Raw genomic sequence first — 17894 nt, 5'->3', positions numbered from 1 at the left:
GTCAATTAAAATAAATAACATTATCATCTATTGAATAATATAACAAACAAAATAATAAAATCAGCAGCAGATTGTTTAACTAAGTATACATACCAACTAGAAAATATGCATAGTCACTTCACCTCCACCGACAGATCACCTTAACTAACCTGTACCCCCGCACACTGACTCGGTACCGGTGTCCCCTGTATATAACCTCATTATTGTGTTACTTTTTTTTATTACTTTTTATTTTAGTCTACTTGGTAAATATTTTCTTAACTCTTCTTGAACTGCACTGGTTAAGGGCTTGTAAGTAAGCATTTCATGGTAAAGTCTACATTTGTTGTATTCGGCGCATGTGACAAATAAAGTTTTGATTTGATATGCAGCTGTAAAAGTGGAAATGGAAATGAAAAGGCCTGATGGTGGCGCTAGAGGAAAGGTCAAGAGGAAATGGAAATTAAAAGGCCTGATGGTGGCGCTAGAGGAAAGGTCAAGAGGAAATGGAAATTAAAAGGCCTGATGGTGGCGCTAGAGGAAAGGTCAAGAGGTCACCAAATCAATAGGTTTCTTCCACTTGGGGTCTTGATTGTGCACAACACATTTTTATGGCAATCCAGTCATTACTTTGAGATATATCTTGTTCTCAGTCTGTTCTCAGTCTTGTTCTCAGCCTGTGGGCATCATGTGCGTAGTGATCCAATATCCATAGCCATGCCATTTAACAGTTATCACTGACCCTTGCTCAGCCTTACTCACCAAGAGCCCAGTGCCGAACCTTCTTGCTAGCAAAGTCCCTGATCAAGTCTTTGAAGTCCAGCTTTCTAGCTAACTGACGTTCAATGGACAGCATGGCAAGACTGCAAAGCCTGTCCTGGGACATAGTGGACTTCAAATAGTTTTTTATCAGTTTTAGTTTACTGAAAGCTCTCTCGCCACCAGCAACGGTCACAGGCAGTGTGGAAAATATACGTAAAGAAATGCACACTTCTACAGAAATGCTTTGCAGCTGCATCTTACAAATTGCATTCAGGAGACCAAGAGGGGACAAGTTAGGGGGGAAAGTGGCAGCATATACAGTGTTCAGGTGTCTTACTTCATTTGGAAACCCAGGTGTAAGATCTCTAGAATACTTCATGATCAGTGGTTGGCACACAGAAGGGACTTTATCCTCACTAATCTGCCCAACTTTCAGAACAGCAGAACATTTTTCTACAATTTTTGCGGTGGTGTGGAACCTAATGTCCAAGCCACTTATGATGTTGTCCATAGCAGTAAAAAACACGGTCTCATCATGGAATCTCTTATTTTTCTTCTAAATTGCTAAACTGAGGTGCAACATCCATTTGCATAGCAATCAGTGTTGCCTCAGACAGGAGAGACTCCCATCCATCTCAAAGAATCTCTTCGTTTAAGGCTCTGATATTGGCTGCCTCAAGTGAGATTTTTCCTGAATGGAGAATCAGGATATTAACTTTTTGTCAAAAATAAGAAAAATAAACTGTTAGTTTTATTAATAAATTGTAAATAAAATAATATAACAATGATGATAGGTTAATAATTTAATATAGATTTTTCATAACCTAATGTTCTAATAATTTTTTAGGGCCCTGTCTGTCACAGGCCCTTAGAATCATCCTAACTTTTCCCCCCATACGGCGCCCCTGCTTGGTGTACATATCGTGGAAAAGTTGAGCGATCTCGCAAAACTTTGCAAAGTAGACAGATTTCCCTGATTAATTGTCTAGTTATATCGCAGTTTACATATGATTCATGGCCCTACCGACTCCAGGAGAATCCTTTTTCAAATCATGTGAAAAAAAGTATTTCACTTTATTTGGAAAGGCAAGTTAAACCTCCATATTTATAAAACGAACACGAGCCTTAAATATTAAGGCATTAAACCTCTCTCTTAAAGTCTCCATTGTACTGAAATTGTATCTAAATCCAAACTGTTTTTTAGCAAGATTCTAAGAGGCCCATCCAATGTTAAAAAGCGGGCTCTTTTCCTTTGTGCAGATTAAAACCTCACATTTTCAGTGGATTGACAAGGGATCTCTGTTGAAAGTATCACCCTTTTTTAAAGGAAGTCATACAGAGTCATACAATTTCAATTTCCTCCTCCAAAAAAAGGCAGATCTAATATTACAGCCAATAATATGGCTAAATCCCAATGTACTGAGAGAGAGAAAAAAAATATTGGAAGAAATGTACAAGAAGGGTATAATATTTATGAAGAACATTGTAAACAAGGACGGTAAAATGATGTCACAAAAGCAACTAACAACAGTGTATGGAGGTGTATGCACTAAACACAATTATAACCAACTCATTGCGGCTCTGCCACAAAATTGGCAGTGACAATCACTTAAAGAAGAAATTAAAGAATTAGTCTGTCTGCCACCCATTAAATATCATACATGGCTTGAAATGATTAGTATATAAATAAATAAATGTATCAGTTTCACTTAAAGTCAAAAGGATTGACATCAATGCCGTATGAAATTCAAGTCAGTTGGGAACATGTTTTTGATGTACCAATACCGTGGCATCGGGTCTATGAACTGACATACAAAACAACAATTGACACATAAATCCGTTCATTTCAACATCCAGGAATGGATGTTATGTCATAATATCAGGGTTCAGATAGACCAGCCTATGTATTGTTAGAGGATCTGAAGAACCACAATCAGTCAACGGGAAACATCATTATACTCTATTTTAGGGCAATATCGGTAGACATTTTACAAATAGGGAGGTTCAAGACACTTATAAGACATTGCAGTAAAATGCAGGGATGTATTGCAAAAGGAAATTGTTAAATGGAATTATACTGGGAAAGATGGGTTAACCTGTGGACACAGGAGGGTTGGAGTTGAGATCAGAATGAATGGTGGATTGGCCACTGTGGGGGGAAATCCAGCACTTGCAGGAAGAGGAAATTATTTAACTACATGCACAGTACATGTGAGCAAAAATAGCTGTAAGTAGCAATAGAAGTATTGTTGTCCGTTAGTTTACAATCAGGGGAGGGATGGTACACTCTTTCAAAAAAGGGTTCCAAAAGGGTTCTGCGGCTGTCCCCATAGGAGAACCCTTTTTGGTTCCAGGTAGAACTATTTTAGGTTCAATGTAGATCCCTCTGTGGAAAGGGTTCTATAAGGAACACAAAAGGGTTTTACCTGGAACCAAAGGGGGTTCTTCAAAGGCGTTCTGCTCTGGGGACAGGAAGAAAAACCAAGGTATTAAAAAATGTGTAAATGTGTGACAGCTACAGAAGTTATCTGACTGACAGTAGCTCTGATGTCCAATGTTCCCACTGAGCTCATTCCTGCTCAGGGTGGAGCAGAGAGAGAGAGAGAGAGAGAGAGCTCTGATGTCCAATGTTCCCACTGAGCACATTCCTGCTCAGGGTGGAGTGGAGCAGAGAGAGAGAGATGTAGACAGAGAGAGACTCAGGAGACTAGAAGGACATCCGCTCTCCACATCATGACCTTTCAATTCAATTCAAAGAGCTTTATTGGCATGGGAAAGATATATTTGCATTGCCAAAACAACTTCTCTCTGCGTCTCAGCCATGACAAAGACCCCTCTCTCTTTCCCTATACCCATCAACCCCATTCCCCCTCCTTTCCCCCAACCGTAAACAACTCAGGAAAGGAAGTTATACAAGCAAAGTGTGTGTGTGTGACATTTTTACTTTTGACTAATTTATCAGACACATACACACATACACACATACACATACACACACATACACACATACACATACACACACATACACACATACACACAAACACACACATACACACACACACACACACACACACATACACACATACACACATACATACACACACAAACACACACATACACACATACACACATACATACACACACAAACACACACATACACACATACATACACACATCCACACATACACACATACACACAAACACACATACACACATACACACACACACACATACACACATACATACACACATTCATACACACACATACACAAACATACACATACACAAACATACACATACACACATACACACACACACACACACACACACACATACACACATACACACACACACACATACATACACACACAAACACACATACATACACACATACACACAAACACACAAACACACATACACACACATACACACACACACATACACATACACACATACACATACACACATACACATACACACACATACACACATACACATACACACACATACACACATACACACACAAACACACACACATACATACACAAACACACACACATACACACACACACACATACACAAACACACACATACACACACACATACACACACAAACACACACACATACATACACACATACAAACACACACATACACACATACACACATACACAAACACACACATACACACATACACAAACACACACACGCACACAGGGGGGGTAATTAACAGGCAGGAAGCGGATCTGCTGAAACATGCCTCAGGGGGTAGAATGGAACTACGGTAACGACTAACAACTAAGGACTGATGGGGAGAGATAGCGTCATCACATTCACTGCGCCAGACCTGAACAGTATGGATATGCAGCTCCTAGCCAGTACTGTATGTTATTAGAAACTGGGTAGTTAGAGCCATGAATGCTGATTGGCTGAAAGCTGTGGAATATCAGACAATATACCATGGGTATTAAGCAAAATGACTTATTTACTGTTCTAATTTCGTTGGTAATCAGTTTATAATAGTAATAAGGCACCTCTGGATTGGTTGCGTTGTGCCTAAGAACAGGGCTTAGCAGTGGCATATTGGCCTGCACCACAACCCCTTGGAACATATTGCATAAAAGACATCCAAGTGAGTTTTTTTACTTTTACTGTTGAAAAGCGATATCCTAAGCATAAATACAGTAAAGTACAAACACTAAAGGGTAAAAAAAACACAACTGCAGACACAACTGCAAACTTCAAGGAGTAGGGCATTCAAGGAGTAGGGCATTCAAGGAGTAGGGCATTCAAGGAGTAGGGCATTCAAGGAGTTGGTCTGATGGGAATCTGATGTCGTCAGCTTGAGGAATTACAATAGAGGAGCAACAGAGAGCAAAAGAGGAAAGGTGCAGTAATATCTAACAAGTAATATCTAACAATACACACAAATCTAAGTGAAGGAATGGAATTAAGAATATATAAATATATGGACGAGCAATGTCAGAGCGGCATAGACTAAGATACAGTAGAATAGAATACAGTATATACATATGAGACGAGTAATGTAAAAAATGCAAACATCATTAAAGTGGCCAGTGATTTCAAGTCTATGTATATAGGGCAGCAGCCTCTAGGGAAATGGTGAAGGTTATTTAACAGTGTGATGGACTTGAGATAGAAGCTGTTTTCAGTCTTTCGGTCCCATCTTGATGCACCTGTACTGACCTCGCCTTCTGGATGATAGAGGGGTCAACAGGCAGTGGCTCGGGTGGTTGTTGTCCTTCGTTGTCTTTTTGGCCTTTCTGTGATATCAGGTGCTGTAGGTGTCCTGGAGAGCAGGTAGTTTGCCCCCGGTGATGCGTTGGGCAGACCGCACTACTCTCTGGAGAGCCCTGCAGTTGCGGGAGGTGCAGTTGCCGTATCAGGTGGTGATACAGCCCGATAGGTTGCTCTCAATTGAGCATCTGTAAAAGTTTGTGAGGGTTTTAGGGGCCAAGTCCCCTGAGATTGAAGAGGTGCTGTTGCACCTTCTTCACCACACTGTCTGTGTGGACCATTTCAGTTTGTCAGTGATGTGTACGCCGAGGAACTTGAAGATTTACACCTTCTCCACTGCGGTCCCGTCGATGTGGATAGGGGGGAGGCTGCTCCCTCTGCTGTTTCCTGAAGTCCACGATCAGCTCCTTTGTTTTGTTGACGTTGAGAGAGAGGTTATTTTCCTGGCACCACTCTCCCTGGGCCCTCACCTCCTCCCTGCAGGCTGTCTCGTCACTGTTGATAATCAAGCCTACTACTGTTGTGTCATCTGCAAACATGATGATTGAGTTGGAGGCGTGCATGGCCATGCAGTCATGGGTGAACAGGGAGTACAGGAGGCAGCTGAGAATGCACTCTTGTGGGGCCCCAGTGTTGAGGATCAGCGAAGAGGAGGTGTACTTCACCACCTGGGGGCGGCCCGTCAGGAAGTCCAGAACCCAGTTGCACAGGGCGGGGTTCAGAACCAGGACCTCCAGCTTAATGATGAGCTTGGAGGGTACTATGGTATTGAAGGCTGAGCTGTAGTCAATGAACAGCATTCTTACATAGGTATTCCTGTTCTCCAGATGGGATAGGGCAGTGTGCAGTGCAATGGCGATTGCATCGTCTGTGGATCTATTGGTGATAAGCAAATTAAAGTGGGTCAGGTAAGGTTGAGGTGATATGATCCTTGACTAGTCTCTCAAAGCACTTCATGATGACAAAAGTGAGTGCTAAGGGGCGATGGTCATTTAGTTCAAATACCTTTGTTTTGGGTACAGGAACAATGGTGGCCAATTTGAAGCATGTGTGGACAACAGACTGGGATAGGGACAGATTGAATATGTGCGTAAACACTGCAGCCAGCTGGTCTGTGCATGCTCTAAGGACGTGGCTAGGGATGCCGTCTGGGCAGGAAGCCTTGCGAGGGTTATCATGCTTGAATGTCTTACTCATGTCGGTCATGGAGAAGGAGAGTCCACAGGTCCTTGGTAGCGGGCCACGTCGGTGGCACTGTGTTATCCTCAAAGCGGGCGAAGGAGTTTAGCTTGTCCGGAGCAAGACGTCGGTGTCTGCGACATGGCTGGTTTTCCTTTTGTAGTCCATAATTGTCTGTAAACCCTGCTACATACGTCTCGTGTCTGAGCTGTTGAATTGCGACTCCACTTTGTGTCTATACTGATCTTTTGCCTGTTTGATTGCCTTACGGAGGGAATAACTACACTGTTTGTATTTAACCATATTCCCAATGACCTTGCCATGGTTAAATGCCATGGTTGATGCTTTCAGTTTTGTGTGAATGCTGCCATCTATCCACATTTCTGGTTAGGGTAGGTTTTAATAGACACAGTGGGTACAACATCCTATATACTTCCTGATAAACTCAGTCACCGTATCAGTGTATTCATCAATGTTACTCTCTGAGGCTACCCGGAACATAACACAGTTCACGTGATCAAAACAATCTTGAAGCGTGGATTCAGATTGGTCAGACCAGCGTTGAATAGTCCTTAGCACAGATACTTCCTGTTTGAGTTTCTGCCTATAGGAAGGGAAGAGCAAAATGGAGTCATGATCAGATTTTCCGAAGGGAGGGCGGGGGAGGACCTTGTAGGCATCCCGGAAGTTGGAGTAGCAGTGGTCGAGTGTTTTAGCAGCGGCAGTACTATAGTCGATATGTTGATAGAACTTCAGTAGCATTTTCCTCAATTTGCTTTGTTAAAATCTCCAATTACAATAAATGCGGCCTCGGGATATGTTGTTTCCAGTTTGGATAAAGTCCAGTGAAGTTCTTTGAGCGTCGTGGTATTGGCTTGAGGGGTAATAATATCGTCTGTGACTATAACCGAAGAGAATTCTCTTGGGACGTAATATGATTAGCATTTGATTGTGAGGTATTCTAGGTTGGGTGAACAAAATAACTTGAGTTCCTGTATGTTATCACAATCACACCATGAGTAGTTAATCATGAAACATACACCCCCGCCATTCTTCCTGGGGAGGTATTTATTCGTCTGCGCAATAAATTGAGAACCCAACTGGCTGTACGGACTCAGACAATACATACAGAGAGAGCCATGTTTCCGTGAAACACCGTATGTTACAATCCCGGATGTCTCTCCGGAAGGAAATCATCGCCATGAGCTTGTCAACTTTATTATCCAAAGACTGAACATTAGCCAGTAATATACTCGGAAGCGGTGGGTGGTCTGCGCTCCAACTACCTCTTCTCCGCCGGCGTTGTTTTGGATCAGCTTCTGGAATCAATTCAATTGGGGGTACGAACAAAGGATCCGATTCAGGAAAATCGTATTATTGATCGTAATGCTGGTAATGCTGGTGAGTTACTGCCACTCTGCTGTCCAAAAGTTCTTCCCAGCTGTATGTAATAACACAAAAAAATTCCTGGGCTAATAATGTAAGTAATAACACATAAAAAAACGAAATACTGCAAAGTTGCCTAGGGGCTAGAAGCACAGCTGCCCTCTCTATCGGTGCCTTAACAGCACTGAGTATTTTTCTAAAATGTTTATTAATGAGTTGATACTGTCGCAAAGCTAACTAAAAAGCAGCATTCCCCAAGAGAGGATGGCTTTCACTTTAGCAGTGATAAATTCATGAACTTCTTTGAGGAAAATATCATGATTATTAGAAAGCAAGAGTCTGCACAACTCTGCCAGGATCTAGGATCAAGAGAGATGCTCAAGTGTTTTAGTACTATATCTCTTGACACAATGATGAAAATAATCATGGCCTCTAAACCTTCAAGCTGCATACTGGACCCTATTCCAACTAAACTACTGAAAGAGCCGCTTCCTGTGCTTGGCCCTCCTATGTTGAACATAATAAACGTCTCTCTATCCACCAGATGTGTACCAAACTCACTAAAAGTGGCAGTAATAAAGCCTCTCTTGAAAAAGCCAAACCTTGACCCAGAAAATATAAAAAACGATCGGCCTATATCGAATCTTCCATTCCTCTCAAAAATTTTAGAAAAGGCTGTTGCGCAGCAACTCACTGCCTTCCTGAAGACAAACAATGTATACGAAATGCTTCAGTCTGGTTTTAGACCCCATCATAGCACTGAGACTGCACTTGTGAAGGTGGTAAATTACCTTTTAATGGCATCAGACCGAGGCTCTGCATCTGTCCTCGTGCTCCTAAACCTTAGTGCTGCTTTTGATACCATCGATCACCACATTCTTTTGGAGAGATTGGAAACCCAAATTGGTCTACACGGACAAGTTCTGGCCTGGTTTAGATCTTATCTGTCGGAAAGATATCAGTTTGTCTCTGTGAATGGTTTGTCCTCTGACAAATCAACTGTAAATTTCGGTGTTCCTCAAGGTTCCGTTTTAGGACCACTATTGTTTTCACTATATATTTTACCTCTTGGGGATGTCATTCGAAAACATAATGTTAACTTTCACTGCTATGCGGATGATACACAGCTGTACATTTCAATGAAACATGGTGAAGCCCCAAAATTGCCCTCGCTAGAAGCATGTGTTTCAGACATAAGGAAGTGAATGGCTGCAAACTTTCTACTTTTAAACACGGACAAAACAGAGATGCTTGTTCTAGGTCCCAAGAAACAAAGAGATCTTCTGTTGAATCTGACAATTAATCTTAATGGTTGTACAGTCGTCTCAAATAAAACTGTGAAGGACCTCGGCGTTACTCTGGACCCTGATCTCTCTTTTGAAGAACATATCAAGACCATTTCAAGGACAGCTTTTTTCCATCTACGTAACATTGCAAAAATCAGAAATGTTCTGTCCAAAAATGATGCAGAAAAATTAATCCATGCTTTTGTCACTTCTAGGTTAGACTACTGCAATGCTCTACTTTCCGGCTACCCGGATAAAGCACTAAATAAACTTCCGTTAGTGCTAAATACGGCTGCTAGAATCCTGACTAGAACCAAAAAATTTGATCATATTACTCCAGTGCTAGCCTCTCTACACTGGCTTCCTGTCAAAGCAAGGGCTGATTTCAAGGTTTTACTGCTAACCTACAAAGCATTACATGGGCTTGCTCCTACCTATCTCTCTGATTTGGTCCTGCCGTACATACTCACAAGACGCAGGCCTCCTAATTGTTCCTAGAATTTCTAAGCAAACAGCTGGAGGCAGGGCTTTCTCCTATAGAGCTCCATTTTTATGGAACGGTCTGCCTACCCATGTCAGAGACGCAAACTCGGTCTCAACCTTTAAGTCTTTACTGAAGACTCATCTCTTCAGTGGGTCATATGATTGAGTGTAGTCTGGCCCAGGAGTGGGAAGGTGAACGGAAAGGCTCTGGAGCAACGAACCGCCCTTGCTGTCTCTGCCTGGCCGGTTCCCCTCTTTCCACTGGGATTCTCTGCCTCAAACCCTATTACAGGGGCTGAGTCACTGGCTTACTGGGGCTGGGAGGGGTGTGTCACCTGAGTGGGTTGAGTCACTGATGTGATCATCCTGTCTGGGTTGGCGCCCCCCCCTTGGGTTGTGCCGTGGCGGAGATCTTTGTGGGCTATACTCGGCCTTGTCTCAGGATGGTAAGTTGGTGGTTGACGATATCCCTCTAGTGGTGTGGGGGCTGTGCTTTGGCAAAGTGGGTGGGGTTATATCCTTCCTGTTTGGCCCTGTCCGGGGGTGTCCTCGGATGGGGCCACAGTGTCTCCTGACCCCTCCTGTCTCAGCCTCCAGTATTTATGCTGCAGTAGTTTATGTGTCGGGGGGCTAGGGTCAGTTTGTTATATCTGGAGTACTTCTCCTGTCCTATTCGGTGTCCTGTGTGAATTTAAGTGTGCTCTCTCTAATTCTCTCTTTCTCTCTTTCTTTCTCTCTCTCGGAGGACCTGAGCCCTAGGACCATGCCTCAGGACTACCTGACATGATGACTCCTTGCTGTCCCCAGTCCACCTGGCCGTGCTGCTGCTCCAGTTTCAACTGTTCTGCCTTATTATTATTGGACCATGCTGGTCATTTATGAACATTTGAACATCTTGGCCATGTTCTGTTATAATCTCCACCCGGCACAGCCAGAAGAGGACTGGCCACCCCACATAGCCTGGTTCCTCTCTAGGTTTCTTCCTAGGTTTTGGCCTTTCTAGGGAGTTTTTCCTAGCCACCGTGCTTCTACACCTGCATTGCTTGCTGTTTGGGGTTTTAGGCTGGGTTTCTGTACAGCACTTTGAGATATCAGCTGATGTACGAAGGGCTATATAAATACATTTGATTTGATTTGATTTTTAAGAACATATTGGGAGGGATCTTAGACCATTGCTCCATACAGAATCCTTCCAGATCCTTGATGTCCTTCATCTGTGTCACGCCCTGATCTGTTTCACCTGTTCCTGTGATTGTCTCCACCCCCTCCAGGTGTCGCTTATTTTCCCCAGTGTATTTATCCCTGTGTTTCCTGTCTCTCTGTGCCAGTTCGTCTTGCATGTTAGTCAAGTCAACCAGCGTGGTTTCCCATTCTCCTTTTGCTATTCTCTTTTTGCTAGTCCTCCTGGTTTTGACCCCTGTCTGACTCTGGACTACTTTCCTGCCTGCCTGAACATCCTGCCTGCCCTGACCTTGATTCTGCCTGCCCTTCGGTACCTTTTGGACTCTGAACTGGTTTTGACCATTTTGCCTGTCCACGACCATTCTCTTACCCTATTGGATTAATACATATTGTAACACACCAAACATCTGCCAAACATCTGCCTCCTGTGTCTGTATCTGGGTCTCGCCTTATGTTATGATAATCTGTGCTTATGAACTGCCCTCTTCAATTCAAACTATAGCTTTCAATGGGTTTCAAGCCCAGAGACAGAGTTGTTGATTTTGTGGACAATTAACCATTTCTTTGTGGATATTGATGTGTGCTTGGGGTTATTGTCTTGCTGGAAGATCCACTTACGGACAAGTTTCAGCCTCCTGGCAGAGGCAACCAGGTTAATGACTAAAATGTTCTGGTACTGTGTAAAGTTGATGATGCCGTTGACCTTAACAAGGGCCCCAGGACCAGTGGATGCAAAATAACCCCATAACATCAAAGATCCACCACCATATTTTACAGTAGGTATGGGGTTCTTTTCTGCTTATGCATTCTCATTTAAACGCCAAACCCACCACTGGTGTGCGAGGCCAGAGCTCTATTTTCAAGTCATCCAACAAAAGTAAACACCTGGAGTTGGCTAAACGGCATAAGCATATGGATTGGAACCGGTGATTTGGTCAGATGACATGAAAACGGACCTCTTTGGCCATGTACACCAGTGGTGGGTTTGGTGCAACAAAGCAAACATTGGTGTCATATGAAGCTTTACCCCTTGCTCTGTTATACAAGTATTTTGATTTCAATTATTGTTTTACATTTATTTATTGAAAATATAACATTTTAGATACAATTTATACAGTGAGCGCCAAGAATATTGGAACATGTATATTTTACATTTGTATCTAAAAGCATAATATCATACCTCACCAAAAATGCTAACCCCAGTTATTGTAATGGTGAGAGGTTAGCATGCCCAAAGTGCTGGGGTACAGAGCCAAAACAACAAAAATGTTAACCAGGACATTTTTGTTTTGGCTCTGTACAGCAGCACTTTGGTTTGGAAATGAGAACATTCGAGGGTATTTTCATCCATATCGGGTGAACAGTTTCGAAATCACAACACTTTTTGTACATAGTTTTAGGGGACCAAAAGTTTTTGGACAAATTCACTATGTGTATTAAAGTAGTCAAACACTTCGTATTTAGTCCCATATTCTTAGCACACACTGATGACATCAAGCCCGTGACCCTACAAACTTGTTGGATGCATTTGTGGTTTGTTTTGGTTGTGTTTCTGATTATTTTGTGCCCAATAGAAATGAATGGTAAATAATGGATTGTGTCATGTTGGAGACCCTTTTATTGTAAATAAGAATAGAATATGTTTCTAAACACTTCTACATTCATGTGGATGCTACCATGATTACGGATAGTCCTGAATGAATTGTGAATAATGTTGAGTGAGAAAGTTACAGACGCACAAATATCATACTCACAAGACATGCTAATGGGGCGGCAGGGTAGCCTAGTGGTTAGAGCGTTGGACTAGTAACCGGAAGGTTGCGAGTTCAAACCCCCGAGCTGACAAGGTACAAATCTGTCGTTCTGCCCCTGAACAGGCAGTTAACCCACTGTTCCCAGGCCGTCATTGAAAATAAGAATTTGTTCTTAACTGACTTGCCTGGTTAAATAAAGGTTAAAAAAAAAATAAAAAAAAATCTCCCACCCTTACAATAACAGGGGAGGTTAGCATTTTTGTCGAGGTATGCTTTTAGATACAAAAGTAAAATATACACTGAGTGTACAAAACATTAGGAACACCTTCCTAATATTGAGTTGCACCCCTTTTGCCTTCAGAACAGCCTCAATTCATCAGGGCATGGACTCCACAAAGTGTCAAACATTCCACAGGGATGCTGACCCACGTTGACTCTAATGCTTCCCCACAGTAGCTTCAAGTTGGCTGGATGTCCTTTGGGTGGCGGACCATTTTTGATACACATGGGGAAACTGTTGAGCATGAAAAACCCAGCAGCATTGCAGTTCTTGACACACTCAAACGGGAGCCCCTGGCACCTACTACCACACCCCGTTCAAAGGCACTTAATTATTTTGTCTTTCCCTTTCACCCTCTGAATGTCACATATACACAATCAATGTCTCAACTATCTCAAGGCTTAAAAATCCTTATTTAATGTTTAACCTGTCTCCCTTCATCTACACTGATTGAAGTGGATTTAACAGGTGACATCGATAAGGGATCATGGCTTTTGCCGAGTTCAAAGCAACTGGGAGCTCGGATCTCCGAACTTGAAAATATCTGACTCCCGACTAGAGTGTGTGCAAAACAACTGGGAACTCTGAAAAAAAAAACAAGCTCAGACTAGGAAAAATCCATTTGATCAGTCATCCAATTTGGAATTCCAACTTGGGAACTCTGGCCTCTTTCTAGAACTCTGACTTTCCGACCTGAAGATCACTGTTGTCATGATTTGACCTTGTATTTTTCAGAGTTCCCAGTTGTTTTGAAAGTGGCATTTCACCTAGATTCACCTTGTCTGCATATGTCATGGAAAGAGCAGGTGCCCCTAATGTTTTGTACACATGGTCTTTTTTTTGTCTGGGTTTCGTAAGGAATCACGAACACAGACGGTATAGCACTGTTGTCCCGTAGTGACCACAACAAGGTTTCAGATGGTCCCAGGCTGTACTTTCACCAAGTTTGCATCAAGTAGGTCAAAACCTGTAAAGTAGGCCTACAACTGTACAGTCTAATTCAGGCTTTAAATCTCAGCAGCACTGCAGAGCAGCAAACAAAGACAACTTTTGCTCATATCTCATTGTGAATAGGCCTAACCAGAGTGATCATCACTGCCCCAGCTGTTCAGTAGCCTAATACAATATAACTCAAGTAGGTGATTGTTAAAGTGATTGTTAGATTGTTGCAGTAGTGATCATACCCTGACTGGTCTAATGTAAATCAAGTATGGATAGATGATAGTTAAGCACCGCATCAACTCATCTGTGCACAACTACACCCCGCAGACAGACAGCGCTGTGCATGATCATTGAATGCAACAGGCTGCAGCTTTGTTTGTCCTGAGTCAACACACAGACTACCAACACTTTTAAGAAGCAAATTTGGCCGATCATAACACGTGTTTTCTTTTCGGTACTCACCCGTTGCCATTGGTCATTTCTTCGGCCACCCCCAACATCTTCTTGGCTGCAGGGGTATTTCGTCTCCAACGGCACTTTCTTTCCAGATGTTTGGGGCTGGAGTGGATGTATTTTTTTTTTGTATAGGCTATTGTTTACAGGCGATACTTTCTTAGTAATGGCGAATGAGCCTCGCCTATTTCTTTGTCGCTGTGTCTGGCTACTGCGTTAAAATGTAATTTAATCGGACTAGACCCGCCCTCTAAGCTTCTGATTCATGTAGGACCACGATAGCCTACAGTAGACTAGTATTTACTGTAAATACCAGCTGCATCTATGGACAGCAGGTTAAATATAAAACTTCAACTTTAAACCTCATGCACTAGCTAAATGTTATTATTATATTGTGCTGTGCATTTCCAACATATTTCCTCGCTAAACATGGACGGATGTTTGCGGAAATCTACCCGAGCAGCACCGATTTCCCACAGTGAAAAATGTGTAATATTTGCAAAACTATTACACATAAATGTGAGCTCTAAGTCGTATAGCCTACTTCTTACATGCTATTGGAGAAAATAACTGGGCGCAGTAGGGCGCTGCTCGAAAATGTTGTAGTCTACTGTAGACCATTTGATGTATTAACATTAGTTCAAATTAAAACGAGATTTAACCATAAGAATGTAAACTTTAAAAAGACCTACTAGTGCTCAGTGTGCTTAGGTCATGTAATTGGAACATACAGTATATTTCCTTAAAAGGCTACATTTCCCGAATAAGACGATAGGAAAACATCTGGAGGACCTGCCAACGCTGTAGGCTCTCCAGACCCGTAGACTGAATAGGTTATGTTGGGGGGAAACGCCTCCCTTAATGAACATGTCTATTTTCAGATACAAAAAAAGTCTACGTTTAGTAAGATTTAGATATGTGCATACTGGCCATCCTTAGGCAAGTGGGCAGAATTAATAGTTTATTTATGTGTGTTATTTGATAAAAACAGAAACGTTGAAAGGGGGCATTTGTCCCCAGAAGATTAGTGTGTTAAAATCAATTTTATTTTGAGTAATTAACTCTTAAAAGCTAAATGCATCATACCTGCTGTATTTCTGTATTTTGAAAGTTATATATATCTTGAACATTTGATTGCTGACATGCTAAACATCTTGGAACTATATCAACAATGGACTAATGAAACAAATACTAATGAAACAAAAGTTTTTGGGAGAAATTTTCCCTTAAAGTCCCAGTGCAGTTAAAAGCGTAATTTTCCAGTGTTTTATATACACCCAATGAACAGTTTATTAGGTACACCCATCTAGTACCAGGTTGGACCTGCCTTTGCCTCCAGAACAACTACCAATCAAGGGTATCAAGGGACCTAACTTGTGCCAGGAAAACGTTTCCCACACCACTACACTACCGCCGTTGAAACCAGGCAGGATTGGGCCATAGACTCATGCTGCTTATGCCAAATTCTGACTCTGACATCAGGATAACGCAACAGGAACCGGGATTCGTCGTACTGGAGCCGCTTCTTGTTTTTAACTGATAGGAGTGGAACCCGGTGTGATTGTCTGTAATAGCCCATCCGTGACAAGGAACGAAGAGTTGTGCGTTCCAGGATGCCGTTCTGTACACCACTGTTGTACTGCACAGTTATTTGCCTGTTTGTGGCCTGCCTGTGTTAGCTTGCACAATTCTTGTTATTCCAGATAATGGCGCCGAAGGAGATGGCCGCCGTTTTACGATCCCATAACCAATTGAGCTATTGTGTGTTTTTATTTTGCGTTATATGTAACTTATTTTGTACATAATGTTTCTGACACCATGTCTTATGACCAAAAATAGCTTCCTGATATCAGGGCAGCGATTACTCACCCCGTACTGGAGGAATTCTTCTTCTTCAACGAGTCGGACGGGAAGGATTTACACCAGACACCCGACAAGGCCCTCATCCCCGTCATCCGCAGGAGGAAAAGATGGAGATATCGTGGACGACATTCCAGGTGCCTTGTAAGGATCCGTCGCCGAGAGGGTAATCTACCTTTACCATCGGTCCTATTAGCCAATGTACAATCAATCGATAATAAAATAGATGAACTACGAGCACATATATCCTACCAACGGAACATTAAAAACTGTAATATCCTATGTTTCACCGAGTCATGGCTGAACGACAACATGATTAACATACAGCTGGCGGGTTTTAGGCTTTTTTGGCAGGATAGAACAGTGGCCTCTGGTAAAACAGGGGTGGCGGCCTATGCATATAACAGCTGGTGCACGAAAGCTAAGGAAGTTTCTAGGTTTTGCTCACCTGAGGTAGAGTATCTATATTTTTCGTAGCTGTCTATATACCACCGCAGATGCTGGCACTAAGACCGAACAATGAGCTGTTTACGGCCATAAGCAAACAGGAAAATTCTCATCCAGAGGTGGCGCTCCTAGTGGCCGGGGACTTTAATGCAGGGAAACTCAAATCGGTTTTACCTAATTTCTATCAGCATGTTAAATGTGCAACCAGAGGGATAAAACTCTGGACCACCTTTACTCCACACACAGAGATGCATACAAAGCTCTCCCTTGCCCTCCATTTGACAAATCTGACCATAATTCCATCCTCCTGATTCCTGCTTACAAGCCAAAAACTAAAGCAGGAAGCACCAGTGACTCGGTCAATAAGACAGTGGTCAGATGAAGCAGATGCGAAGTTACAGGACTATTTTGATAGCACAGACTGGAATATGTTCCGGAATTTAAAAAAAAATATATATATATTTCACCTTTATTTAACCAGGTAAGCTAGTTGAGAACAAGTTCTCATTTACAACTGAGACTTGGCCAAGATAAAGCAAAGCAGTGAAACACAAACAACAACACAGAGTTACACATGGAATAAACAGGCGTAAAGTCAATAACACAATACAAAAAAAGAAAGTCTATATACAGTGTGTGCAAATGAGGAGGTAGGCAATAAATAGGCCACTCGGGTACATTTGGCGGGGTGAGTGAAGGAGGCTTTGTTGCGAAAAGGAAAGCTGATTCTAGATTTGATTTTGGATTGGAGATGCTTTATGTGAGTCTGGAAGGAGAGTTTGCAGTCTAGCCAAACACCTAAGTATTTGTAGTTGTCCACATATTCTAGGTCAGAACCGTCCAGGGTAGTGATGCTAGTCGGGCGGGCGGGTGCGGGCAGCGAACGGTTGAAAAGCATGCATTTGGTATTACTAGCGTTTCAGAGCAGTTGGAGGCCACAGAAGGAGTGTTGTATGGCATTGAAGCTTGTTTTGAGGTTAGTTAACTCAGTGTCCAAAGAAGGGTCAGATGTATACAGAATGGTGTCGTCTGCATAGAGGCGGATCAGAGAATCACCCGCAGCAAGAGCGACATCATTGATATACACAGAGAAAAGAGTCGGCCCGAGAATTAAACCCTGTGGTACCCCCATAGAGACTGCCAG

General features: G+C 42.4%; 1 protein-coding gene across 2 annotated transcripts in view; it reads right to left on the bottom strand.

Moving 5' to 3' along the window:
• The window catches only part of LOC110501702 (LIM and senescent cell antigen-like-containing domain protein 1), a 69703-nt gene extending 54429 nt beyond the window's left edge, over positions 1-15274 (bottom strand). Inside the window, exon 1 of one of the 2 annotated variants that reach the window (XM_090215893.1) lies at positions 14453-15274. In XM_090215893.1, coding sequence (XP_090072019.1) covers positions 14453-14490 — 38 coding nt within the window. In that variant the 5' untranslated portion in view covers positions 14491-15274. The remainder of the gene's footprint in view (positions 1-14452) is intronic. The other variant, XM_036959055.2, reaches the window with a different exon arrangement.
• Between the last annotated feature and the right edge of the window lie 2620 nt (positions 15275-17894).

This window comes from Oncorhynchus mykiss, chromosome 22, assembly GCF_057628025.1.
Source record: "Oncorhynchus mykiss isolate SJ-2025 chromosome 22, ASM5762802v1, whole genome shotgun sequence".
NCBI lineage: Eukaryota > Metazoa > Chordata > Actinopteri > Salmoniformes > Salmonidae > Oncorhynchus > Oncorhynchus mykiss.
Note: the sequence above shows the minus strand (reverse complement) of the source record. Positions and strands in the feature narration are given on the sequence as shown.